General features: G+C 52.0%; 1 protein-coding gene across 3 annotated transcripts in view; it reads left to right on the top strand.

Moving 5' to 3' along the window:
• The window catches only part of ESRRB (estrogen related receptor beta), a 162,130-nt gene that overhangs the window by 122,609 nt on the left and 13,996 nt on the right, over positions 1–25,525 (top strand). For all 3 annotated transcript variants that reach the window (XM_037031178.1, XM_037031177.1, XM_037031176.1), the window contains 3 exons: positions 3,878–3,994; positions 23,196–23,306; positions 23,737–23,898. In XM_037031178.1, coding sequence (XP_036887073.1) covers positions 3,878–3,994; positions 23,196–23,306; positions 23,737–23,898 — 390 coding nt within the window. The remainder of the gene's footprint in view (positions 1–3,877; positions 3,995–23,195; positions 23,307–23,736; positions 23,899–25,525) is intronic.

Raw genomic sequence — 25,525 nt, 5'->3', positions numbered from 1 at the left:
GGCAGATAAGCACGACTTGGGGGCAGACTTCCAGCAAATTCATGTTTCCCGCCCCACATCACATCTTCTACTGAGTCTTGAGTCTTCAACGCTTGAGGCTTTCAGAAGGTCTGCAGGACCAAGGGCTTACTTCTTCTCTGGATCCCCCTGGTTAGCGATTTTGGTTTCTGCTCCCTCCATTCTTCTGTGAGAGTTCNTCATCCTCTTCTCAGCTTCAACTCCCCTTCTGCCCTCCGCTGGGGTTCCTGAGTCCAGACTTCACTTGCATAAATTCTCCAGGGACTGAGTTGGCTTCTCTAGCACAGGTCATGGGCAGACACTTGGTGGCCACATGGAGTGGCAGATAAGCACGACTTGGGGGCAGACTTCCAGCAAATTCATGTTTCCCGCCCCACATCACATCTTCTACTGAGTCTTGAGTCTTCAACGCTTGAGGCTTTCAGAAGGTCTGCAGGACCAAGGGCTTACTTCTCTGGACCCCCCTGGTTAGCGACTTTGGTTTCTGCTCCCTCCATTCTTCTGTGAGAGTTCTCACTCCTGTACTGCCCTTTCGTGGGCTCCTGGGAAGGTCCACAGACATATGTGTTCAGTGTGCCATGAAGAACCGGAGGTCCATAGAGGGATTTTGCACAGAGAAGTTATTGATGACCCCCAGAGGCAGGGTGGAAGCAGGGATGGGACAGAGGAGTCTAGCACATTAGAGATGAGGTGAGAGATACAGAGAGTTGAAACCAGCTGAGGCAGAAGGGGAAGGGGGGAGGAAATATGAGGGACGTGGGATAAAAAGGACCTTAGACATGTTCAGGATGCCGCCTCAGTGTCTGACCCAGGTGGTGGGGCGGCCAGTAGCCCCTTTGCGAGGTAAGGAACACGGTGAGAGGTACAGGCTTGGTGAGGATGGGTTCAGTTTGAGCAAGTGTGAGAAAGCAGCGGTAGTTGGCTATAAGGGAATGAAGCTCAGGCAGTGAGTCTGGCTGCCCATCCTTGCCAATTCTGGGGTAGCTGAAGCCAGTGGCAGGAATGAGATCATCCAGTGAGTCGGGAATCTGGCAGGGAGGGAGGAGAACGGAGGGCCAGCAAAGGAGAAAGGCATGGTTCCTGTCCTCCAGGACCAAGATAGAGCAGGGAGTGGAACAAAGTGACTACCAGCCCGGCCCGTGCAGGCTCTGTCGTTAGCCCACACCCCCACCCGTGAGCCCCAAGAGAGGACCTTTGTTCCTTGCTGCTGTTCAAGGACAGCGAGCTGGTGGGGGCGCCCTTCTCCTGGGGCACAAGGTCAAAGAGGGTTGAGGGCAGAAATTTGCCTTCTGCCTCAAGGTCACACAGAAGTCCAGGTCAGGTTCTGGACATTCCTGTCTCCCTCCCATGGCATGCACAGCATCCACTCTGAGAGAGAGTTCTGGAAGGCCCATCTTAATGTCCTTAAGGGTCCGCATGGGTGGCTAGCTCCAGGTCTGACACCCACCAAAGACTTCCCCAGGGGTCTCTGGCTCTTTGTGGCCTGGCAGCCTGGCCTAGATGTAAAAATAAGCGTAGTAACCTTGGTTCCATGTTTGCCAGTGCGTACACAGCACTAAGCCCTTTCTGTGCTCACTGTCACCGAATCTACACAATTTGGTGGCATGGGAGCATACTGTGCCCATTTAACAGATGGGGAACTGGGGCCCAGGGAGGTTAGGTGACTTGGCTGAAGTGAAGTCTGCATGTGTCTGTCATGGGCTCACTTCCAGGTTAGAACCCTGAATTTATGCCGGCCTTTGACCATGTCCCCATCCGAGGAGAGCCCACCCCCAAACCTGCCACTCCTGAGCTTGGGATGGTGGTGATGGTGTGTGTATGTGTGTGTGTATGTGTGATAGATGCCTCTCCCCACTCCTGAGCTCTCCTAGACCTGCCCCCAAGGGACCCCAGGAATTCTGATGAACTAATCTCATCACTTTATCGAGGAGGCTCTTACAGAAATTACAAGGCTACCAAGCCTGGCTGTGCTGGCAGTCAGCCGCAGGGGCCATAAAACAAATTGAAAGGAACAAAAAATAAATAAATAAAATCAGAAACGTGGTATCTCTCTCTCCTTCTCTCCACACATGTACACACACATATACACGCACACAGAGGGTCGAGACTGTGGCGTGAGTTCTTGCGAACGCTCTGCCTCTCATCCTGGGAGGCAACGGTGTCATGGCAGCAGACACTGACGCACCCTCTGCTGGAACCGCAACCCCGAGAAACCTGGAACCAATCCTCCTTCAAGGCACGACAGACCGGCTGCGCCGCTGTGGCTGGAGAACGTGAAAAGTTAGCGGCCTGTGTGTGGCATCCCGAGGTGGCAGAGTTACCCAGGGCCACAGTGNCGTGAGTTCTTGCAAATGCTCCGCCTCTCATCCTGGGAGGCAACGGTGTCATGGCAGCAGACACTGACGCACCCTCTGCTGGAACCGCAACCCCGAGAAACCTGGAACCAATCCTCCTTCAAGGCACGACAGACCGGCTGCGCCGCTGTGGCTGGAGAACGTGAAAAGTTAGCGGCCTGTGTGTGGCATCCCGAGGTGGCAGAGTTACCCAGGGCCACAGTGGGTGGGCCCTGGGAGCTCCCTGCAGTGGTTCAGAGCAGACACCCAACCAAGCCACTTGGGTTCAAGTCCTTGCTCTGCCTCATCCTGGACTTGACCTACCTTGCTCATCTGTAAGATGGAGAGAAAGACATTTACTTCCAGGGTTGTTGGAAAAATGAAAGTTTCAATGTACGGAGAGCAGAACTGTGGCTGCCTCTCAGTAAGCACTGGTTAGTATTAGTTCTCAGGGCGCGTTGAGCACCTGCTGTGTGCCAGGCACTTGAACTGTGGAGAGCTGGCCTAGGAGGAGACAGTTGCAGCACAGCTGATGGTGTGGGGAAGGCACACCCACCTACATGGGGCCTGGAGATGCACGCAGACCAGGTGAAGAGGTAGAGGGAGCAGGATGGTGCTTATTCCAAGCAGTGGGAGCAAAAGGAGGCTAGATCACTGAGTTCCAGGCACTGACTGATACTTGCTCAGAGGAACAGGGATGTTGAGGTGGAGACAGGGCTGAGGTGAGGTACGGGCAGGGGCCAGCCTCCAAGTGCTTCTAAGCCCAGGTAGACTTGGATAAATCAGTGTATGTATGAGTTTTCTTCTTTTCCATTTATCTTTTAAATTTTACCATGCTTATGCGAGTGTTGCAGTTATCTCCTAAGAAGCCAGAGTGACCTCGGACATGGTGAGGGTTAGGTAACAGAGGAGAGGAGCACACAGAATCGTTATCCATTCCCTTCCTGTCCCCTCCCATCCTCAAGCACAGAGGTTGACCTGCAGCCCTGCTGTCTGCAGGAGATGGGGTGGAAAAAAGTTTGGGACACCTGGACTTGAGGGAGAGAGATCTAAGGCATCCTGGGCACATCAGCCTCTTTGAGCCTCAGTTTCCTCACCAGTACAAAGTGGGGACAGAGCACTCACCACACCATTGTGAGTACTCAGCACCCAGGTGCTTCGTCACAGGGACTCAGTGGTTTCATTGCTGTGAAGCCCTTTGTCAGTGGTAGAACCTGGCTCACGTGTGACCTCAGGAAATCCAATAGAAAATGGTTTCCATGTGCCACATCGGGGACTGAGATACGATGAAGCCTGAGGACAGCCCGTCCATGAGTTTTGATGTCCGAGCCCAGTGAGGGGTCGTTCTTCAAAGCTCTGGCTGCCCGACCCACCTAGACCTCGGGACCTGGGGTCTTTATATTTAAGAGTGAAGTACCTGAGAACTGTTGCCCTACAGGAACCTCAGCATGGGGACAGCGTAGCCCTTTGGCGGGCAGGTGGGGCCCTGGACAGCAACCGGCAACCCTGTCTGTGTCTGGTTGCAGGGAACATCGAGTACAGCTGCCCGGCCACCAACGAGTGTGAGATCACGAAACGGAGGCGCAAGTCCTGCCAGGCCTGCCGCTTCATGAAATGCCTCAAAGTGGGGATGCTGAAGGAAGGTAAGATGCCCCAGATGCCCGTGGAGGCTTCACTGAGGAAGTTTAGGTGAGGCCTTTCTCACTGGGCATCTCAGACCCTTGGGAGGGTCCCCGTGTGCTGCGGGCTTCTCCAGGCCAGGGCATGTGCATGTGATTCCATGGGGGCCCTGGACTCTAGGAGTCCTCCTGTGCACACCGAGTTAAGCCCCTGCCCCCGGGAGTGCCTGCCCATCCTCTCGCTCACACCCTGTAAGCAGGTTGCAGCTTTCGCTCCTGCTGAGCTCTCTACTCCTGCAGGAGACACGGAGTCTCAAGAAGGCAGAAGTTGAAAGTTCTCCATTAGGGAGCCCACATGGGCCCTGGGAAACTGGCATGGCACTCAGCAGCAGGTTCTCCTTCTGGGGCAAGCCCCCTGCACATTGGGAGGGGCAGGAGAGCCCATGGAGTATGGGGGCGCAAAGTTCTGAGACATTAAGGTCTGGAGTGACACGTGATGAACTCCTCCAGGCTTCCCGGCTGGCGGACGGCGCATGCACTGCTATCACCTTGAGGTCGTCTTGCCCCTTCTGGGTCCCCGTCTCAGCATCTTCTCATCCTCCTTTTCTTTGTCTTCCCTTTGCCTCTCTCTGTCCCCTAGAGTTGTGTTGTCCCACGTGGCAACACGAGCCTCAGGTTCTGAGTGTGAACTACACACCTGATTGCAAAGACTTGCTAGGATGATAACAGGAGCGTAAAATTGTGTAGTAACAGCTGCTGAGTAATGATTGCATGTTGAGATGGTAACATTTTGGATATATGGGGTTAAACAGAATGTATCACATTCTTCTTTTTACCTTCTTTAGTGTGACTACTAGGAAATTTAAAATATCACTTGGCTCTCAGGATTCGGATAGCGCTGTTCTAGGTCTCGTCGTCATCACCTTCCCTGCGAACCAGCTGAGGCTGATGTCTCTTCTGAGTACTGCTTTTGGGGAATGGGTATTGTGTGTGCACTGTGTTTCTTCCCTTCCCTAGCTTTCCAGGGGAGTGAGTGGAAATTGGTACAGATCAGCTTTCATGATCCTGGGCCCTAGGATCCTGCCAGAAGCTGGAAGAGGCAGGAAGAGAGGTGTGGGCTGGTGGAGGGATGGCGGGAGCGGCTGGGAGAGAAGAGGAAGGGCGGGACTGGAATGCAGCTCCTCACTAGTAAAGGGATTCTGGAAGCCCGGCCCAGCCTTTAAGAGTCCCAGGGGCACCCCGCCCATTCTCCTCTCCAGCACCAGCTGGGGAAGAGGACCCAAATTTAAGGTGCTTTGTCAGTAGGTGACGTGGGCCTTCTTGTGCTGTGGAAATCAGAGGTCCTCACCTTCTGTTTTCAATCCCAGGCCCTGCTCTTCACCTCAGCTCAGCCCGGTGTCCACACCCGTAAAACAGAAGCTCTGGAAACAGTTCCTGAAACACCCCTGTGTCCACGCAGCACACGGCCTTTTAAATGTGTTTCCCATGAGTCACTTCTTTTAATCTCTTTGAGATGTCAGAGTCAACCCCTTTTAACCCCATTGGGGGATCAAGTGGGGAAACAGCCCTCTTTTCTGGATTAAAAATGGGCTGTATTAGACCTGCTGATAGACTATGTTGGTTCATTTTGACTCTACACAAATCCCCTGCGTAGGGTGGGACTCAAGCCAGTGTCTGAACAGCAGCCCTGCCTCCAACACCAGGCTTCTCCTGCCCCTCCAGAGCATCCTGGTGTTCACAGATGAGGCAACTGAGGGACAGAGGCCCTCAGAAGTGTGCTTTGGTGCTGGTCTGCTGGCTCCCTGCTCTGTATGCTATTGGGAACCAACCTAAGGGTATCCAAGCCTCAAAGAGGCTCCTTGCTCTTAAGTCTGTGCGGCTGGGAGCTGCCGCATTGTTCTGGGGGGCTAGCTGTGAGGACACAGGGTGAAGCCAGGGACCCACTGTCCAGTGGCCTCTTTGCTTACTTTATGGCACCCGAGGCACTTAGAGCAGAAGGAAGTTGCATCGCTCTCAGCGTACCCCTGAATTTTAAGGGCAACAAAACTGAGTTCTGTAGGGTTGGGGAGAGAGGACTTTCCCACCCTCAGTCACACAGCTGGTTTGAGGGTTGCTGGACCCACAGCCTGCAGCTTCCCTGTGTCTGCCCCGCCCCCATGGGTGGGTCAGGAAGAAGGAGGCTCCAAACCCAGGCCCCCTGCCCCCAGGGCTGTGAGCTAAAGAGAGGGCAGGGAGAGGGAGAGGGAAAGGTGCTGAAGTTTGGGCCGCCGCTGGAAATCCCTGGACCATCTTGCAACACTGAAGTCTCTTCAGGTACTACCCAGGGCTGGGAAGAGAGCGGGGTCCTTCCCAGTGGCCCCCAGGCAGGGAATGATGAAAGGGTTTACTGATGGCAGGTGCGCAGGTGGCCAGGTGCACAACTGATCAGCAGCTGCAGCTGAGGCGCCTGGCCAGCCAGTGAAGAGAAGTGAGCTGGATGCCATGTGTCCCGGGACGATGGGTGGAGGGTGCTGGGGGGCACGGGCCTGCGAGAAACACAGCCTCAGGTGGGGCAGCATGCAGGGGGAGCACCAGCCTTGACCACCCCTGCTGTAAATAGCTCTGTGGTTGGTCTGGGAGGTACGCCAGACACAGAACAGGGCACAAGATGGCTTCTAATCAGGGTGGCAGCTCAGGGCATCTGGGGCTCTTGGCAGGAGTGGATAGGGAACCCTCCAGGGTGCAGCCTGGAGGGGCCTGGAGCCGGGCTCTACCTGGAGAGGAAGGGGTAGCCACCAGCACGCTCCCCTCCTCACACCATCCCTGGTACTGGCAGTCCTAAACCCTTGGGGGAAGGTTCCACAAAGGCTCCCAGCGTGGACAAAGCGGGGCGCCTGCACTTAGTCTTTATCCCGCAGTATGAAGCTGGGGCCTGGAGCTCCGTGGGGACCGGTCCCCTTAGGAGGTGCAGCCTCGTTGAGGAGCCTGCATTCCTGCCAGACAGGAGCTCTTGGCAGCTGCCCTGGTTCCTGCTTTTGTTTGGGTGTCCCCCCTTCATGTGCAGGAGCTCAGCCCACCCCCACCCCCTGGGAGCAGCACCCCCTGCTTCCCCCTGTCTTCGCTCTGGCTCTGACCTGCCTGGGAATGGCAAACTCCAGCCTTCCCCAGGGCTGCTCTCCTCTTTAAGATTCCGCAGTGGGCCTCGGGCCTGGGAGGGGGGTATGGGGGTGGGGTTCTGGGTCTTGGGGGGAGCTGGGAAAGAGAATGTGGATGCCAGGCCCACTTTCCCCCCCATCTCCCCTACACATCTGAATACCGTCTCCCCTCTTCTATGTGGCAGCTCTGGAGGCCTTTTACAGATTTACCTTTCTTAAGTAGAATAATTGGAGAGACTGCTGCATGATTTGGGGGGCCTAGCAACTGTGAGGGGAGAGGTCAGGCATGGCTTCTGTTGGCTCAGCCTCTGCCTGGAAGCTGCTGTTGGCTCTGGAATCAACGAGGGTGGAATGTGAGCGATGTCCAGGCGTCTGTCTCGCTTTAAGCAAACCCGTATATGAAAATCTATATTTTGGGGGAGTGATTATTCTCTTTATAAAGAATTGAATACAAAACCTGTACCGGTGAGGAGTTGTGCCTGTGTCCTCCTCCTGCCTCTGGAGGATTCTTGCTGTGGATTCTTATGCTCCGGGGTCTCCGTTTCCTCGCCTGTAGGGCACAGGCGAGGTCCGGGTGGGGACCACGAGGAACAACTTCTTGGTGAAATCCGCCATGCAATTGCTTTCAAGATGTCAGCTCTCTGGGCGTGTTTCAATAGTTTAAAAAGATTTGATTCCAAGACAGGCCTGTTGGTGCTCAACTTTTCAGCGGCCTGCCCATTGTATGGATTCGCTGGTGGGAAACTTAGAGGCGACATCTGTCTTGGGTTGGCCCCCTGTCTGGGGTCTAAACCCAGGATGAGGGTTCCCCTAGGAAGCCACTGAAGCAGCTCTCCCCATCAGGTGGGCTTCACAGCCTGGCTAGGGTGTGGGCTGATAAGTCCTAAGCCAGTAGAACCTGGAAAAACATGTGCTGCATTACACAGCCCTTCAGAAGTCCTCGGGGGTCAAAAGTACTTCTGCCCCCAAGACTATAGTCCAGCTTGGGGGTTTCAGCAACTCTCCCTAGATAGCTTGTCCCTGCAAACTTCTCCTTACCTCACTTCGCCTCCCTCAAGCCACCAGCCTCCTGGTCCCACTCCATTCCCTCCTCCCCTCAGCCCCTGCCTGTCTTTCCCCAAGTGTTTTCTAAGAGATATTTGATTTCAGTGAAAGCTAAGCTGACATCCGTGCAATACGCTCTCCCTCTCTTTGTGCGCATCGGGAAGGCAGAGGGCTCCTCCGGGGATTCTGGGTAATTGGGTTGGTGGCCAGCTCATGTCAGGGAATTAAAAGGAGGCTCCGATCAGGTTCCCACTGCACGGGATTTAATGGCTTTGTATTTATAGAGTTCTGCCTCTACCCGGGGCCAGAAATACTGCTTTTCTGGCCCTTTGAATGGAGAAAGAGGATGAGAGATGGCTTACCTTTAAAATTTCTCTATCTTCTCCAAAATGCGTTAGTATTCTGAAGCAAACCAACTCCCCTGCCCTTCAGAGAACAGCTTTGAACTAGAGCCCAGGAAATCTGGTATATGTTTGTACCACTCTCCGTCCTGCATGCTCACACAGACACACACACATACATGCATGCATTCGTATGTCTGATGGCTCACAAGGTCATCCCATGTGGCCTGAAGTCTCTGGGCCACTCAGGCACAGTGACCTAGTGACCCCTGGAAAGTGTCCGTGGATGGGAAGAAGTGTAGGAGGTGATCTTATCTGTGCTGAGTCCTCATTGCTGCTCATTCAGGGCTTCTGGTGTTCCAGAGTGTTGCTAGCAGGTTCAGTAGGCACACAGGCCCCGGGAAACCCAGCACCGCCACTTCTCAGCTCCTGGGGGTTGCTTAGGCCTGTTTAGGCGTCCTCTGCAAAATGGGAATAGTAATAGTGGCCATTTCCATCTCGCTCCCACTTTATAGGGAAAGCTCCTAGAGCTGTACCACAAAGTGGGATCTGGTCATTGATTTGACATAGACACTCTTCATCATCTTATAAACCTGGGCTTCCTCTGTGATCCAGAAGGCGCTTTTGAAGTTCCCATAGCCTTTCTCCCCACTCCTTGAATGATGACCTTGTTTGACAGTTTTCTGAAAAAATAGAAGCAGTCAAGTGCAGAATTTCATACTCTCCTGCTATTAAATCTGTGAACCTACCTGCTTGTTTTCTGCATTCACTCGTGTTAGAGATAGCTCTGCTCCTGTGTGTCTACCCACCTGTGCTCCAAATTACTCTTCTTTGTCAAAGACTTCACTCCTATAGCGTCATCTCTGCTTCTGGCATCATCAGACTCTTCCTCACTACTGGCTCATTTTCATCAGCACACTAGCCTACTTTTGCCCTCCCAGCATAAAAACAGAATTAAAATGCACAAGTGCATTTTGACTCTTTATCTCCATCCAGATACTGCTAACTCACTCTGCTCCCTTTCTCAACAAAACTTCCCCCCAAAAGTTGATAGCACTTACTATATCTGGTTCCTCACCCCCATCCATTTAAAAAAAAAGAATTCCTTACAAAGCAAACATTAAGTAAATCCAGAAAAATATTTATTGTACTGCATATTATATCAGAGTAAGGCTAAGCTTCTATTTAAAAGAGGGAGAGAGAGACTCCTTCCCTTCCCTCCCAACAACAACAACAAAAAAACTAAACAAAACAAAAACCCCAGAAGCTTAAGCAGGATAGAAGTTAGTTCTCTGTCATCTCTCACACCAGGACAGTCAAAGGTGTTGCAGGATGGATTGGCCATTCTTAGCAAGTGGCTTCTATTTGTGGACTTAGCTCTCCAGACTCAGAGGAAGGAAAGCCTATTCCAGATTATTTGAAGGGCCAGACCCAGAAGTGGTGCAGGGCCCTTTCATTCATAATCCATTGGTGGAAGCTGGTCATATGGTAATACAGCTCTGCAAGGAATTCTGGGAATTGTAGTCATTAGCTAGAATACCATGTACCCAGTAAAAATTCTTGACATGGAAGAGGGAATAACATATTTCAGAGGACAAGCATTGTTATTTGCCAAAAATATATGTAAAGTATGAAGAATGCTCATACCTTCCATCCAGAGTAAGAAAAAGAAAATTATTCTTACTTTTGAGGTTTCCTCTCTGTTTTTCCTCATTTTCATTACCCTCAAAGGTAACTATTATCCTGACTTTGTATTATTTTCCCTTGACTTTCTTTATAGTGTTATCACATGTTGGTATCTCTAATGATTACTTTTTAGTTTTAAGTGAAATATACTATACATGTTCTTCTGCATCTTGATATTTTAGCCAATATTTCTGAGATAAGCGATTCTTATTGCATGGTGCTATTATTCATTTATTTTCATTTCTGGATTATGAAGTTAACCAGATAGCAAATGTTTTAGGCTCTGCAGGCCAACGAGTCTCTGTCTTAACTACTTAGCTCTGATGATGTGAAAGAAGACACAAACAACATGTAAAAAGATGGACAGGGATGTGTTCTTTTAAAACAGGCAGAGGGCTGGCTTTGGCTCACGGTCTGTAGTCAGCAAACCCCTCCTGTATAGTATCGTTGTATGAGTTTCGTGGAGTTTATTTAGCCTTTCTACTGCTGATGGACGTTAGGGCTTCTGGAGTTTTGCTAATTACCGATAGTTCTGTGCACGTTTCCTGACACATATCCTGTGCACGTTTTCTGTGACACATATCCGAGGGTTGCAGGCCTGGCTGTAAAGGTGCCGGAGACGTATATCTTCTGCTTTAAGGGACGATGTTAAACTAATTTTGATTTGGTTGCATTGATTTACCACCTGTGTTCAAATGTTCTGCTTGCTCCACATCCTCACCACTTTTAAATTCTTGCTTGTGTGTGTAAATGGTGTCTTCCTACTGCTTTGATATGTATTCTCAGCTATGAGAAAAGCGCATTTTACATATTTATTAGCCACTTGGGATTCCTTTCCTGTGAGGTGCTTTTCTTAGTGTTTCCCTACTTTTCCAGGGTTGGTTTTTTTTTTTTTAAATCATTGTTATAGAAATTTTGATATATTCTGGTCATTTTGTTAGTCATTTTCCAGTGGTTGGTCTTGTAAAAATCTCATTTGTCACTTCCTTCTCTTTCTGGAGCCCTTTGATAAAAGAAGTTAGGGATTTTAATGAATTGAATTTATCCATCTTTTTCTTTATGGCTTGGACTTTTTGCATCTCTACTCGGGAGATGCATCTTAATTGCATCTCCACTTGGGTCCCTGACAAGGCATCACAGATTCAACACGTCTAGAGAAGACTTCTAGGTTTTTCCTACCCCTCCCTCCACCACTCTCAGGCTTCCCCATTTCTGGAATGGCACACCTTAATGACCACTGCTCAAGAAAAACCTGGAAGCCATCCTGGACTCCTCCTGAGTCGATGCCTAAAATCTATTTCAGATCTGCCTACTTACCTTCATCTCTATGGCCATGAACCTGGTCCTGGGAAGCAACAGTTTCCAAACTGGACTTCCGATTTGACTGTTGGTCCTATCAGTCTAACTCCCACAGCAGCAGGGCGGTCTTTGAAAACACTAATATGATTCTGTTGCTTAGCTTTGCATCATCCAGGGACATTCCAGTGCACCTAGAATAAAAACTACTTTACCCTGGTCTTCAAGACCCTGCATGCTCTAGCCCCTCCCCACCTCTTCAGTATCATTTTGCACTGTTCCTTTCCTGCCCCTCACCCCTACTCACCCTGTTGCAGCCTCACCAGCTCCCTTTTGATTCTCAAGAATGACAGACCTTAGGCCCTCCAGGCTGTTTCCTCTGCATGGAATGCTCTCCCCGTGGCTGACTCCTCACCCTCCAGACTCAACTCACATGTCATCTCAGAAAGGCCTTTTGTCCCACTTCATCACTTTGTATTGTATCTCGTTGTATACTTCCTCTGAATTTCTCCCAGTCTGAAATGATCTTTTTTATTCTTTTGCTTGTCTGTGTACTTGATCACTCTGACAGCCTCTTTCTTACACAATTGTTCTTGATTTAGGAACTCACAGTCTATCGAAAATCCAGTGAAACTCTATCATAAAACATACGCAAGTACTGACATAAAATTTTGCTGACAATTTAGGAGCTTCACAAAACCCCTGAGCCTACCTAAGAGTTTCCTGAACCTGGATTGAGACCTGTGGTTGCAGGATCAGACTTTTAGAGGTAGAAAGGACCTGAGGAATGTTCCAGACTCCAGGATGTCAAAGTACCATGAGTTGGACTGTCAGCTCTAGGGTGGGGAGTGGCTGCCTAGAGTGCATGATTGAAAAGCTTCTTAGGCAGTGTCTGGGATCAGTAGGCGAGAGTGCTGTGATTGATTAGCAATGTCTGCCACAGACTGGAAAACTGAGGGCAGTGGCAGTGCCGCCCAGTCTGATCTGGTGCATCTGAGTTTAAGTGATTTGCCCAGGGCCACACAGTTAGTACATAACAAAGCTGGGTGGAATCTAGTCTCCTGGGTTGTGCAAGAGCTCCTTCTAAGAAGCCTATTTCAACTCAATGTCGTTGCCTTGGCCAGTAGCAAAGCATGCGGTCCTTCCTCAAAAGGGGAAAAAGAGGAAGGGAAACAAAGGAGAGGCTGGGCTGAAATAATTTTTGCCTGGAGGGTGTGCAGTTTTGGGGACTTCTTGGCACTGGGAATGCAGCCATAGCACAGGCTTGCCAAAATGTCCTTGGGGACATGGTGCCCTGGGTGAGAAGGGTCCCCCAGGAGAGAGCAGCATGAGATGGACACTTCTCTAATAGGCAGGGGGCCAGGGGCTCGTCCCTCAGTGGCATTTCACCCAGCCCAGAGCAGCCAGCACGAGCCCGGAACAGTAGGTGGCATGTGTGTTTCTCCACCTCTCAGCTTTCATGGAGTCGGGTGTGAGGCCCCGTTCACCACGATGACAGGGCACCGGGGTAAGAGGCAGCACCAAATAACCATCCTTTCTGAGGTCGCCAGGTGAGCTCACCTGTCACCCAGAAGTCCCCACAGGACAGGTGGCTGAGGGTAGTCCCATCAGCATGCCCATCAGCAGGGGTGCCCGTCAGCATGCCCACGTGACCCACGGCCTCTGGGCCCTCAGGAGCCCAGGGTACCCACACCATACTCAGGTGGTTTTCTCCTCTCCCCGGAGACAGGTCAGGTATTGTTTGGTAGAAGAAAGAGGCGAAGAGTCAACTGTCTAGACCCAACTGCCAAGACCCCTGGGAAGAACACGGGTCAGATCAAATATTTTAAAAAAGGAAAAAGGTTTGGCGCTGTGCTCCCCAGACCCGGCGGGTAATCAGAACCATTAGAGGGGCTTTGAAAACCTAGCCATTCCTGGACGTCACCCCAGAGCACTGACCCAGGGGAAGTCCTCCATGCCTGTTTAGCTCCAAGGCTTTCCAGAGTGTTCTATGATCCGACAGGACCGTGTTCTGAAGTTCAGGGCAAGGGAGATGGGCCTGGGAAGTCAAGGTTCAGATCCCGCCCCCTGACATTTCCGGGCTGTGTGACCTTGAGCGATCACCTGACCTTGATTTCCACATGGGAAAATAGTAATCAGGTAGTCTACCTCTCCGGTCACTGCTGTGCAGATAAAAGGAGATACGGAATCACTTTGTAAACTGGGAAGCACTGCCTTCGGGGGGGAACCTGCTTCATTAAAATGCCAAGAACGTTGACTTTGGGGGGAGGGGAGTGGGATCTCTAGGGAAGGGGAAGGGAAGGGCCTTGACCGTGAAAACTATGCAATGTCAGAGACCCTGCCCTTCGTCGTAGACTGCTGCTCTGCATAGGCGGCAGGATGAGGACACCGGCTCAGGGCTCAGAGGTCTCATCCGAGCCTCTCGGGGGAGGAGAGCCGTGACAGGGGCAGCGCCAGGCCAGGCTCCAGGCCAGCAGCCCGGCCGAGCACTTCAGAGCTCCCGCAGGTTATTTTTAGCGCCTGGGTAAAATGAAAGAAATTTAAACTGCCCCCTGTTGCCATCGCAGCCCCTGCACACTCGGCTATTTTTACTTCCAAAAGACTGGGCTCTCCTCCAGCTTAGGAAGGGAAACCAAGAAGGTGGGGGTGGGGGAGAATCGGAATTCATGTACTTCCATTAAGAAAAAAGTCAGAAGCCCGAGCGTAGCAAGTCAGCAAGTGGACATCTGACCCAGGACGTGGCAGCCGCCCGCTCTGGTTGCTCTGAGGTTCCCGCAGCGGGTTGGAGGGGTCAGCAGATGGGGCGTGGGGTGCGGGGAAGTGTGGGGAGCCCCGCCCCTCCACCCAAGGAGTTTCCGCCCCACAGGGGGCCTGCAACTTTCTCGGGTCCTCTCAGCCAGATGACAGGGGGTCTCGGCCCAGTGGGGAGACAGGTGGGAGGTTTGGAGGCCTTGCGACTGCATCAGGGGCAGAGCCCAGCCCTCGGGTTGGGCGGAGGCGGCCCCTCTGCCCTGTGGGCAGTTGAGGAGAGTGCCTGCGGGGGAGCTTTGCGCCGCCCTCCCGGGCACACCCTCTGCGACCCTCAGTTTCCTGAGGGTTTTGTTGACCGTGTCTGACCTGTGGCGGTTGTAACCGGGCAGTTACACTCTCTCTCTTCCCCGGAAAAAAGCCCGCCCGTTCAAGCCAGACCCCATCACCTTCTGTGTAGGCAGGTGTAAGGAAAGAAATTACTATTAAGTGCTTACTGTGTACCAAGCACTTTGGTCTGTTTCACATGCTTATATTGTTTAATTACCCCAACCCGAACAAGATAGAATATTTTTAAAAATGTTTTAACAGCTTTATTGAGGCAAAATTCACCCATTTGAAGTGTACAAATCAGTGGCTTTAGGTATAATATATTTTAATGTTTTTTAATTGTGGCAAAATATATAGGACACAATTCCCATTTTATAACCCATTTTAAGCATACAATTCAGTGACATTAAGCACATCCATAATGTTTTGCGGCTCTCGCCACCCTCTGCTTCCCAAACGTTTTCATCGTCCCAAGCAGAAACTCTGCTTGTTAAACAGTCGCTCCCCATTCTCCTTTTCCTCCAAACCCTGGCAGCCGGCAGTCCACTTTCTGCCCATTCTAGATATTTCTTCTAAGTGAAATCGTACGTCCCTTATTTTGTGTCTGGCTTATTTTATTTAGTATGTTTCCGAAGTCCATCCATGTATTAGAACTAGATTCCTTTAAATGAGTGAGTAATATTCCACCGGGCGTAAAGTATCACATCTTGTTTATCCATTTGTTTGTCGATAGATAGGTGGGCTGCCTCACCTTTTGGACAGTGTGAATCTGCTGCAGTGAAGTATCTGTTTGAGCTCCTGGTTTCAGTTCTTTGGGGTAGACACCTAGATGGGGAATTGCTAGGTCATGGGATAATTTGGTTTAGCTTTTTGAGGAACCACTGAGCCTGTATAACAGCTTAGTGGTTAAAAAATTTTAACTAACCTTTTTATTGTAGATTCACATGAAGTTGTATGAACACATACAGAGAGATTTCGTGTGCCCTTTCCCCAGTTTCTCCCAATGGTAGCATCTTGTAAAACTCTAGGGCAATATCACAGCAAACTATTGACTTGATTATCAATCAGTCTATAGAACAGTTTCAAGGGTGAGGTATTTTTAATGTTAATAACATGCACTAACATTTCCTTAGCATTTAGGAAATGGTATGGATGCGTCATACTATATTAAGTGTTTTACGTGTATTAGCTCATTTAATCCTCACAACAATCCTACAGGGTAAGTACTATTATTATCCCCATTTTACAGGTGCAGAAATTGAGGCACAGAGAAGTGAAGACGTAGTAAGGGGTAGACCCCGGGGCCTAGTGCTTTGTTCTTCTGCCTCAGAGGTGAGGACACCTGTGGGCCTCCACACGGTTGTTGCTCCCAAAATAAGCGCAGTCACCAGGTTAGCATAGGAAGCCACAGTCAGGCCGCTGGGCGTTTGCACCCAGGTATGATGATGGAGCATCTCAGCATGGCCGTGATACTCCCTTTGCTCGCCTTGTCTTTCCCCCTATTCTTTGCGAGGGTGACCAAGCTCATCCCACCTCCCTGCTCTCTTGGTCAGGGCTGGGCAGGAACAGGTGTGAGAACTGTGGCTGCATTTAGAGGTCAAAGTCTCGGCCACACTGTGGCCCAACGGGAAGGGAGGGGAATGGTGGGAGTTGGGAATAAATACCCCAAGTTCTCTCCTCCCTCATCCTCTGTGGTGCCTCGAGGAAGCACTCCTAGTTGGCAGCTGGAGGACAAGGGACCCCAGGTGACAGAACAGGGCAGATAAGAGTAGAGTGTGGAACTGGCGGAGCAAAGGAAGCACAGCCCATCCACCAGCACAGAAAGCTGCTCACAGGGAGATGTCACTGGCTCTGCCTGCGTGCATGCCACAGCAGGATCCTCTGCAGATTATACACGTGTGGTTGGCAAATGGCCTCTGGGCAGGGTCGGCCACCAGCAGGGAGGAGGCTGCTCTTCGCTGAGGCCATGCTGGCTTCTATGTGCCGTCAGGGGCATCTCTGGGGGCCTTACTCAGACTGAATTCTAGTGAATGGTGCCCCGGGAGGTGTGTGTTGTGGTCCTGACTCAGGGTCCCTCTGCTGCTTGTCTTCAACATGAAGACTCCTGGCGTGTTGAGAGGTGCAGACTGCCAGTGTGGTTGAGAGCCTGGGCTCTGGAGTCAGACTCCGCTCCTGCCTGTGCAGCCCTGGTGTGTGCCTCAGCCTCTCTTAGCCCCACTTTCTCCATATGTAAAGTGGGATAATCATAGAAGCTCCCTCACCGGGCTGTTGCTGTCCCTAAGTGAAATGATGCCCATGCAGTGCTCAGAGCAGAGGCCAGCACCTGGTAGCCACTGGGCAGTAGATGTGAGCGTGTGCTTATACTTGTGTCTACAGACTTAGGGGGGCTGTCCTGTTGCCAAGAAGGGGGACAACTCCTTATCTGGTCTTGGGCTCAAGTAAAGGACCGGTCTGCACCGGGGCATGGATCCAGTGATTGTCATTCTTTGTTGTGTTCGTGGAACACATATGAATGCTTCAGTTTTGGCCTGCACGTGCCAGGGATTAAGCCATGCCGAACAGTGGCTACAACAAAGGATATGTTTATTACAGCACTTGGAGGTCTGGTGCACTTCACAGATGGGTAGTATCAATGTTTGTTTAAACAGAAGGTATCAATGAGGTGATGATACAATCCAATAATCCCTGGCAGTAATTGTAAATTAATTAGTACTTCGACATGCTCTGTGAGCCTTCTTTTCTGATATTTTGCTCGTATAAGAATACAAATGACAAGTTCAAGTCCCCCTTTCCTTTCACTTTGGTATTTGTAAGACACGAGCATCCTAACTTCAAAGTAATTGCCCATCGCATCGGTGAAAATGTCTCTCTGCCTAGAGTTGGAGGGCTGGATGCCGGTGGCTTAAGCACTGATAAATGAGATTGATTCCCCCTCAGAAGAAGTCTGGAGATGGGCAGTTGCTGGCATTGCCCTGGCTCCTCAGACACAGCATCGGAGGCTCAGGCTTGCTCCTCAGGTGTTCTTTGCTGCCCTCACAAGGCTGCCTCATGGTTGCAAGGTGGTTGCCACAGCTCTCAGCTTTACCTTCCAGGTCAGGGTAGGAGAAAGGCAAAAACAGCCACCTCACCATATTTGTCTCTTTTACCAGAAAAGCAAAACCATCCCCAGAAACCCCCACGGTGGACTTCCCCTTGCATCCTGTTGGCAAGAACCAGGTCATATGATCAGGTCTGGTTATGAGGGAAACTGGGGAGCAGGATTGTTGGGACTTGCTAGGATACCTTGTCTCCGCCACCAAAATCCTGGTTCTGTTAGTGCGGAGGAAGGAGGATGGAATGAGAACTGGAGAGACAGCTAATGTCTGCCAGGCCCAATTGTTAGAATTTGGCGATCGGCTTCTAAAAGATTCACGATCCGACATCCTGCTCTCGGGATGAGAACCAGCTGGGAAGGGACTTATTCACTAAGATTATGAGCAGTAGACTTGAGAAAATATTATAAAAACACATAGACTGATAATAAGGATGAACACAGTTGAGCAATGTCTGAGTCAGAGGGATTCAGACCTCTGTCCACCGTCTCTGCCCTTGAGGGGCTGGCCCTTCTCAGCTCCGAGCAGATCACATCAGTAAAGACAAATGCTTACAAGGCAGGGAAGGGATTGGCATGAAAGCACTCTACAAATACAGAAAATAAGGGTGCTTGGCCATGCAAGGAGGGTGCCCAAGAAAAGTTCAAGTCCATAAAGGGTTGTGTTGTGGAAGGATGTAGTCTTCACAGATGGGGTGAGGGGTAGGAAGTGATTTGGAGACCGAATTTAGCTTGATGTGAGGGGGAAATGTCGTGAGGAATGGGCCGCCTTGAGGGAGCGGGTTTCTGGAGGCTGGAGGGACAAATGGAAACCAGAGAAAAGGCCAGACCCTGAGATTCCTCTGTTTCCTAAGTCCACGGGGCTTCATTTCAGCTGGCGCATCATTCTACTCAGACACTTGCTTGGACTACAACACGAGTGAAAGCCCTTGCCCAGGAGGTCCCCACCGTCAGTCAGGGAGATGCGATGCGGGGTATTGTGAAGAGCTGTTATTTCGACTGTAGTTACTGTATCGGTGGCTGAGCGAAAGGAGCCCAGGAAGCTCTGCCAGCCGAGTCTGGAATGACTTCTCAAAGATAATACTTGAACTGGGCCTTCAGACATTCAGGCCCCAAGTCGCCTTTGGGAATAGTGTGGGCAGGAGGGATACGGTCACTTCCCTTAGGGCCCATCTGCCCCAATCTCAGTTCAGGAGAATGGGGGGTCCCTGGGTTGGGAAGCACATGTTTCTGCTACAGGACCCCTCAGCCTGAGGTGATCCTGCCGGTGGGACAGTGTGTGGCTGGGGGAGGGGGAGCTCAGCAAATGGAGCTGGCCTGGGCTCTGTCCTCTAAGAACCCATGAACCGAAGATCAGATACGAATACAGACGCAAGTGGGGGTGGCGTGTGAAGCCCCAGGTGAGTGCCGAAGCGCAGAGGGATGGGAGCCTCACCTGGCCCGTCGGAGCCAGAGCCGAAGCCGGAGCCACTTTGCAATTTGCGGAGCGTTTTCCCACTAGCATGGCATCTGATTGTCACGAAAGGCATGTACAGTGAGCAGGGTTGGGGTTACCCTTGCCCCCTCCCCTGTACCTGATGGTGAAACCAAGGCTGCAAAACCCTCGGGGGCGGAGACGGGCCTGGGCCCTGAATCACCGGATCCCCCGCCCCACCAAGGGCGGTTCCAGCTCCTACGGAGGGAGAAGCAGACAGGAAGCAAGGGGGGCAAGCACATCTCACACCAGGTGTCAGTTTGCACATAATCGAAGCCCGCAGTTTGTTTTTTTAAACAAAATATTCTGGTAATTGATCCATTTATTGACTGGAGCCATTGACCACTGAGCCATAACGATCTCAGGGAGGACATTTAGAGCCGAGTTTATGCTTGCTGTGTGCCCTGGGAGGTCAGACCCCAGACGGTAAAGAGCGTGGATGCCAGCTCTTTCATTGGGCAAATTACTAAATCTCTCTGGAAAAATAGGGAAAATAGAGATAAAGAGGTATTATAGCACCTGCTTGACATGCTGTGGGTTAAATAGGGCAATACATAGAGAAAGTCCTTTGTAAATTAGGCTGTTCACATTATCACTATCCATGTGGTTTTCCAGAGAGATGTACGCAGTGCTGGGGAAGAACAAATGATGGTGATAGGAATAGGTACAATTTCTTGAGCATCCACTGCATATCGGGTGCCGTGGCAGACCCCGGAGTAGGATGGAGTGGCTGAGCGTAAGGGGCGCTTAGTTGGTAGGGGTGGCCCAGTTTGTTATCCGAGCCCTGGAAGAGGAACATGGCTGGTGTGGGGGCTGGAAGTAGACACACCTATTGCCAAATTCATCAAGACTTTCTTGAACACCCACTAAGGGCAAGGTCTTGTATCAGGACAGAGAACATTCCAGATGGAGGTGGCAACAAGATGTGGCAACTGCCCATTGCCTTGTCTGGCTAAGGGTTAAGTGCCTCTTTTTGCTTTTTGTTGAGAAGTTTCCACTCTTGTTGACAGCTGCCTGGGCCAGGCAGGCTGGATGGGAGGGGAGAGCTCACGAGTCGGCCCCTCTGGGAGAGAAAGTTGGTGAAGTGGGGAAGGGCCTCCCCCTGGACTCCACCGGCAGACCCTAGCACATAGTAGGCGCTCCAGAAATGGGCTCCTCACATCCTTTGTGAGTGAAGCTTGGCATTTTCACTCTTGGTCTCACCAGCTCTCCAAGGGGAAGCAGAGCTTGGTGGAGGGTTGGCTTCCCTTGGGCGTGGGGGCCATGGGAGCTGCTTTGTGGCTGTGTCACAGGATGGGGGCAGGAAAACTCTGCCAAACAGAACTTCTCCCCAGAAACCCTCAAGAGAGGGCTTATGCTACCTGCCTTTGTGTACTTGCTCCTTGTGACCTTTCTGAAGGGCTGGGAGGGGTAAGGGGCAAATGTGAGCCAAAGTTGTACCAGCTCATGTGTTAAGTTTTGTGCCAGATAAGAGTCAGCTGTCCCCTCCAAAGTCCCAGGGAGTGATGGGAGTTGATTGACATCTGCTAGGATGCTGGAGGGCAGCACTTCTCCAACTCTCGAGCGCCTGTGCATCACCTTGTTAAAGTGCTGACTCTGATTCCTTGGGGGCCAGGCCTGAGATTTTTGCATTTCTAACAAGCTCCTGGGTGATGCTGATGCTGCTGGCCCTGGACCACGCTTGGAGAAGGAAGGCAGCCTGGGTGCCCCACCCACATCTACTCAGATCCCTGTGGCCTGCTGACCTGTCTGCCTGCCACCTTGTGACTACAGCTTGGCCCCGGCTTTCTCTGGCCGCCAAACCAGCTCAGTCGGGACCTAGAAAGTGCCAGGGACTGCGGGAGAGGTGGTCAGATGCCCCAAGGCCCTCATCCGCATCAGGGTAGCTGAGGCCTGTTCTGCACTGTGTCCTAGGGTCCTCAGGTTTCCCACAGCAGTAGCCTGTTCAGGAGCACACCCATCACAGCCTGTCTTCCTGAGATGGTCCCCCCCAAATCAACTGCCTGCCTCGAGTTCTTGTCTCAGGGTCTGCTCCTGGAGAATCCACTACAGAGGTGGTCACTTGCAACCCACTCTGACTCTTGAAGCAAGAGGGGAGTTCATTGGAAGCCTATCAGGAGGCCCCGGGACCACCCTCAGAAGCCAGAGGAGGACTAGGGGAGGCCCGGACTGCCCAGGTGCAGGACATACAGGAGGAACCAGGAGAGTCTGACCCAGGGCTGCCCACTCCCCTGCTCCTGAGGCCACCACTGCTGCCCTCACCCATCTTCACCCTCCCTCTGTCTTGGTGCCATTTGGTCCTGATTCAAAGCCACTTGGCTCTGCCTGTGTCACCAGTCCATGCTTCCATCTCCAGAGGGTGGAGAGAAGGAGGACCTGGACCCTTTGATATCCATAGTACAGGGTGTACTAGGCCCTCCAGCAGGATGACCCACAACAGGAGAGTCCCCTTTAATTAGGAAGCAGGGTAGGAAAGGAGGCTGCAGATGAAAATGCAGAGCAGCGACTGGCTCCCCAGAAGGCAAGTCCCCTGGGCAGTCTGCTGGGCTTGCTGTGCTCAGAGCTTCCTCCTTGCCCTCTGGGTGGAGGCTGTGGGCGGAGCCCTTGCCTGGAAGCACTTGGATCGGCACCTCCCCCTGGAAGTTTCTTTAGGGCCATTAGCATTTGAAGGGCCATCCTGCCCTTTCCCTAAACAGCAGTTTCACTTCCAGCTGTTCTCTGGCCCCAGGAAACTTTCTATCCTGGACTTGAATTGAAGAGCTGTACATCCATCCTAACTGAGAAGCAGCCAGAAAATCACCCCTGGCTCTAAATCCTCCTCCCGTTACACTATTCCTGCCTTCCCCTTCCCTCTCTTCAAGGCAGGCCGGGGCTGATAGGCCTTGCCAGGCCTGCCTGCCAGGAGCCGGGAACAAACTAGTCCCAGCAGAAGGAGGTGCTGGGGAAGCCCTGAGATCATCCACTGACTGGGAAACGTGAAATGTGGCCTGTGGGGAAAGGACCAGAGGTTGAAGTTAGCCGGTCAGGGCAGAGGCCGAGGAGGCCACTGAGCTGGCTTCCTGTCAGGACGCTGGCTCCTGACCTTTCCTGTGTTTTCATCAAGGCCCATTTCATGGCAGGGGAAGGAGAGCCATCCTGTTTTCTGTGTTAGTTTCCTCTGATTTGCTGGGTTGCAGCCATCTCTTCTGGTCAGGCCACACAGGTCAGTGGCCAGCAGGAGCTTGCGTGCCCTTGGATGAGGAGCCCAGTCCAGGTCCTGTCCACTCTGCTTGCTGGCGGGGGGTGTCAGATGCTACAACACCCGTGTACACAGCAGGAGCTGGCGGCGGGGCCGGTTGCTTGAAGGTGGTGGGGACCCAGTAACGATACAGATCTCAAGGACTGGGCCTCACTCCTGGAAATGGGTGTTGGTGTGGGGTGGCCACACTGCTTTTGCACCTGCTGCTGAGATACCTCCAGGCATTGGTTTTCCAGATGTGGCCAGAGCCCCCCGCATCCCCATCCAGTGGGGACCTTGTGTAGCTGACCGACTCTCGATCTCCATCCTAGAATCACGGAGGGTAGGATCCAGAAATTGACGTTTTTAACGAGCGCCTACCCAGGGGCTTCTTCACTGGAAGGTTTGGAAATCCTTGTTGTGAGTCTTGTGAGGCTCGTGCCAGTGGCAGGTGTCCTTTCCTCTCTCGGCCAGCGGCCTCAGCCCTCCCTGGGGGATTCACAGCAGATCTGAAATCACCCGTCTCCTTTCCCCAACCCGAGGAGGAGGTGTGCTTCTGTTGCCCCTTCCTTTTTAGAGACAGAAAGACTCAGGAGCTGAAGGTTGCTTGGGACGGATTTCAGGAGGACGCTGAATCCAGAGAGGCAGGACCAGGCCCGGGGCAACTGAGATGGGCCATTATTGTAGACACTTGTTTTGGGAATGTCCAGCCACCTGGCCTGAGGCTGGCCACAGAGCAGCTGTAAAAGGCCATCTGGCTGTGGCCGGGCAGGACTCAGCAGGTGCTGAAATCCCAAAGTCAGTGCTAATATCCCTGGTCGTGCTGAACAGCTCCTGAGACCTCCTCCCTTTCCTCTCCAACAGGTGTGCGCCTTGACCGAGTGCGTGGAGGCCGCCAGAAATACAAGCGACGGCTGGACTCGGAGAACAGCCCATACCTGAGCTTACAGATCTCTCCACCTGCTAAAAAGCCATGTGAGTGCCAGGGCAGTCCATGCCCCCGTGGCCAGCACCTGTACTGGAATGGCTGGCACCCCTTGGGGAAACACCATCTTCCCAGTGCTGGGTTACGGGACAGTGTGGATCCTGGGGAAGTGGCATCAGTGCCTGGCACTGCAGTTGGGTGCTTCAGCATGATATCTTTCCATATGGAACACCCCAGTATGTGGTTCCAAATGAAGCATAGTCCTGAGAGGGCCTGGGCCCCAGCACCTGGAAGACGCCCCTCTAGCCACCTACTCAAAGCAGGTTCCTCTTGGGAGAATTTACCAGGGAGGGGAGATGACAGTTAGGTTTGACCTTCCTGGGTTCCCCTGAACCTGACTTTGCTTCCTGACCCACCCCAGGCTCTGCCCTGGCCCCTCCCTCTTTCCAGGCATTTACTTTCCCACTTTGGTCTTTGCAGTGACCAAGATCGTCTCCTACCTGCTGGTGGCTGAGCCAGACAAGCTGCACGCCATGCCTCCCGCCGGCATGCCTGAGGGTGACATCAAGTCCCTGGCCACTCTCTGTGACCTGGCGGACAGAGAGCTCGTGGTCATCATCGGCTGGGCCAAGCACATCCCAGGTGAGTCACACAGGCCCAGGGAGAAAGCATAGCCAGGGACTCCCAGCCGCTGTCCCCGCAGCCGGCTGTGGTTCTGACACAGGGGAGCCTGGGGCTCAGGGACCCTGTAAAATCTCGGCAAGCCCGTCTCCCCCCTGGTTTTCTTTTCTTTCCTTGTGGGGTTGGAGGTGAGCAGGTGTTTGGAAGGTCTGGTAATGTTCTTCAACTGCTAGGGCCTTCAGAACTGGTTGTCATTCTAAGGGGTCATGACTGCATCTGCAATAGGTGATATTTGAACAGCATGTTCTTTGAATCCTTGAAGACCAAGAAGTAGAGTTTTTCATGTCGACCTTATTGGAAATACAGTGGAAAGCAGCACAGAAGGTGGAACAGCCCTCTAGCTCCTTGTTAGAGGCAGGTGAAGTAGAACAGTCAAGAACAGGGCTTGGAAATCAGATTAGGATTCAACTTGCAACTTGCTAGCCATGTGACCCTGGGCAGGTCCACCCATGTCTGGTGGGCTGCGCCGTGAGCAGTAGGCACATCCTGACATTGGTTTCGTGCCCACTCTTGCCATGTGCCTGATCTTTAGGGGAGGCCTGTCTCCTTATGTGGATTCTGTGATTTTATGATTGTTTCTGGTATGCAAAGTGTGTGTAGTGAACATGTTTCGGGTGATAGGACTTTTCTTCGTTGCATGTGGCATCCAACTCTCTTTTAGCTTCTCTTGTTCTGGATAAATGGCGGGATCCAATTTTTTTATTTTATTTTTGTAGACACTGATTCCCACATGTTTTATATAGCATACATATTAGAGACCTTTCTGAAATTTGTGCCGTTTATTCCTGTAAGGTTCTAACAAACTTGGCTTGCAGTGTGGTGGAGATATCCTGTAATCCTCTGGCAATAATTGACCATGGACTTGGATTCTTACTAGCTATGTGGCATGGAGTACTTCATCTTCTTGTCTGTAGATCATTTTTTGGTGTATGTGTATGTCTGTCATGATCTCTGAACAATGAGCACAGCATACGTGGTTACATAGCAAAGGTGTTCTAGACTTCAATGCTGAGACCCTCGGTGAGGAGAAAGCCTTTATGTAGGATGTGTGCACAGCTTACAGGGAGGAGCCTTCCCACTGACAGGCTTATAGAGAGAGCCCACATGGTCAGAGGTGGTGCCCGTGTGGCTTAGCTGGTGGAGTGCCTAGAATTCCCACATTTGGGGAACTCCTAGTGGCCCCAAGGCATGTCAGCACAGGGCTGGGATCCCAAGGATCTGGGCTGCAGAGCCCTTACTAAGGAGCTCAGCCTCTCGGGATTACACACTCAGTAGTTTCCGAATCTGTCCTGTGCTGGTTCAGCACAGATGTGGGGTCAGGCCACTGCTTAAGACACCTCAGCCTGGATTGCTCCACTAACCCAGGGCCAAATCAGGCACAGCTCCCCTGTGCCCCGCCCCTCATTACACACTCACTTCAGAGTTCGCAGATGCGGTATTCAAGCAATGGCTCAGGACTGGCTCCTGGTGGTCTCCCCCCGTCACTGCTTCCCTCTTCTGCCACCCGACCCCTGCCACACCTCCGAGAGGACAGAGTAGACCCAGGAGGCACCGTCTCCCCTGCCACCCATCCCCTGTTCCTTCCTGA

This window comes from Sturnira hondurensis, unplaced genomic scaffold (assembly GCF_014824575.4).
Source record: "Sturnira hondurensis isolate 20B ecotype Veracruz unplaced genomic scaffold, ASM1482457v3 Scaffold0021143, whole genome shotgun sequence".
Taxonomy (NCBI): domain Eukaryota; kingdom Metazoa; phylum Chordata; class Mammalia; order Chiroptera; family Phyllostomidae; genus Sturnira; species Sturnira hondurensis.
The sequence above is the reverse complement of the archived record's forward strand: the minus strand, read 5'-3'. Positions and strand labels throughout refer to the sequence as shown.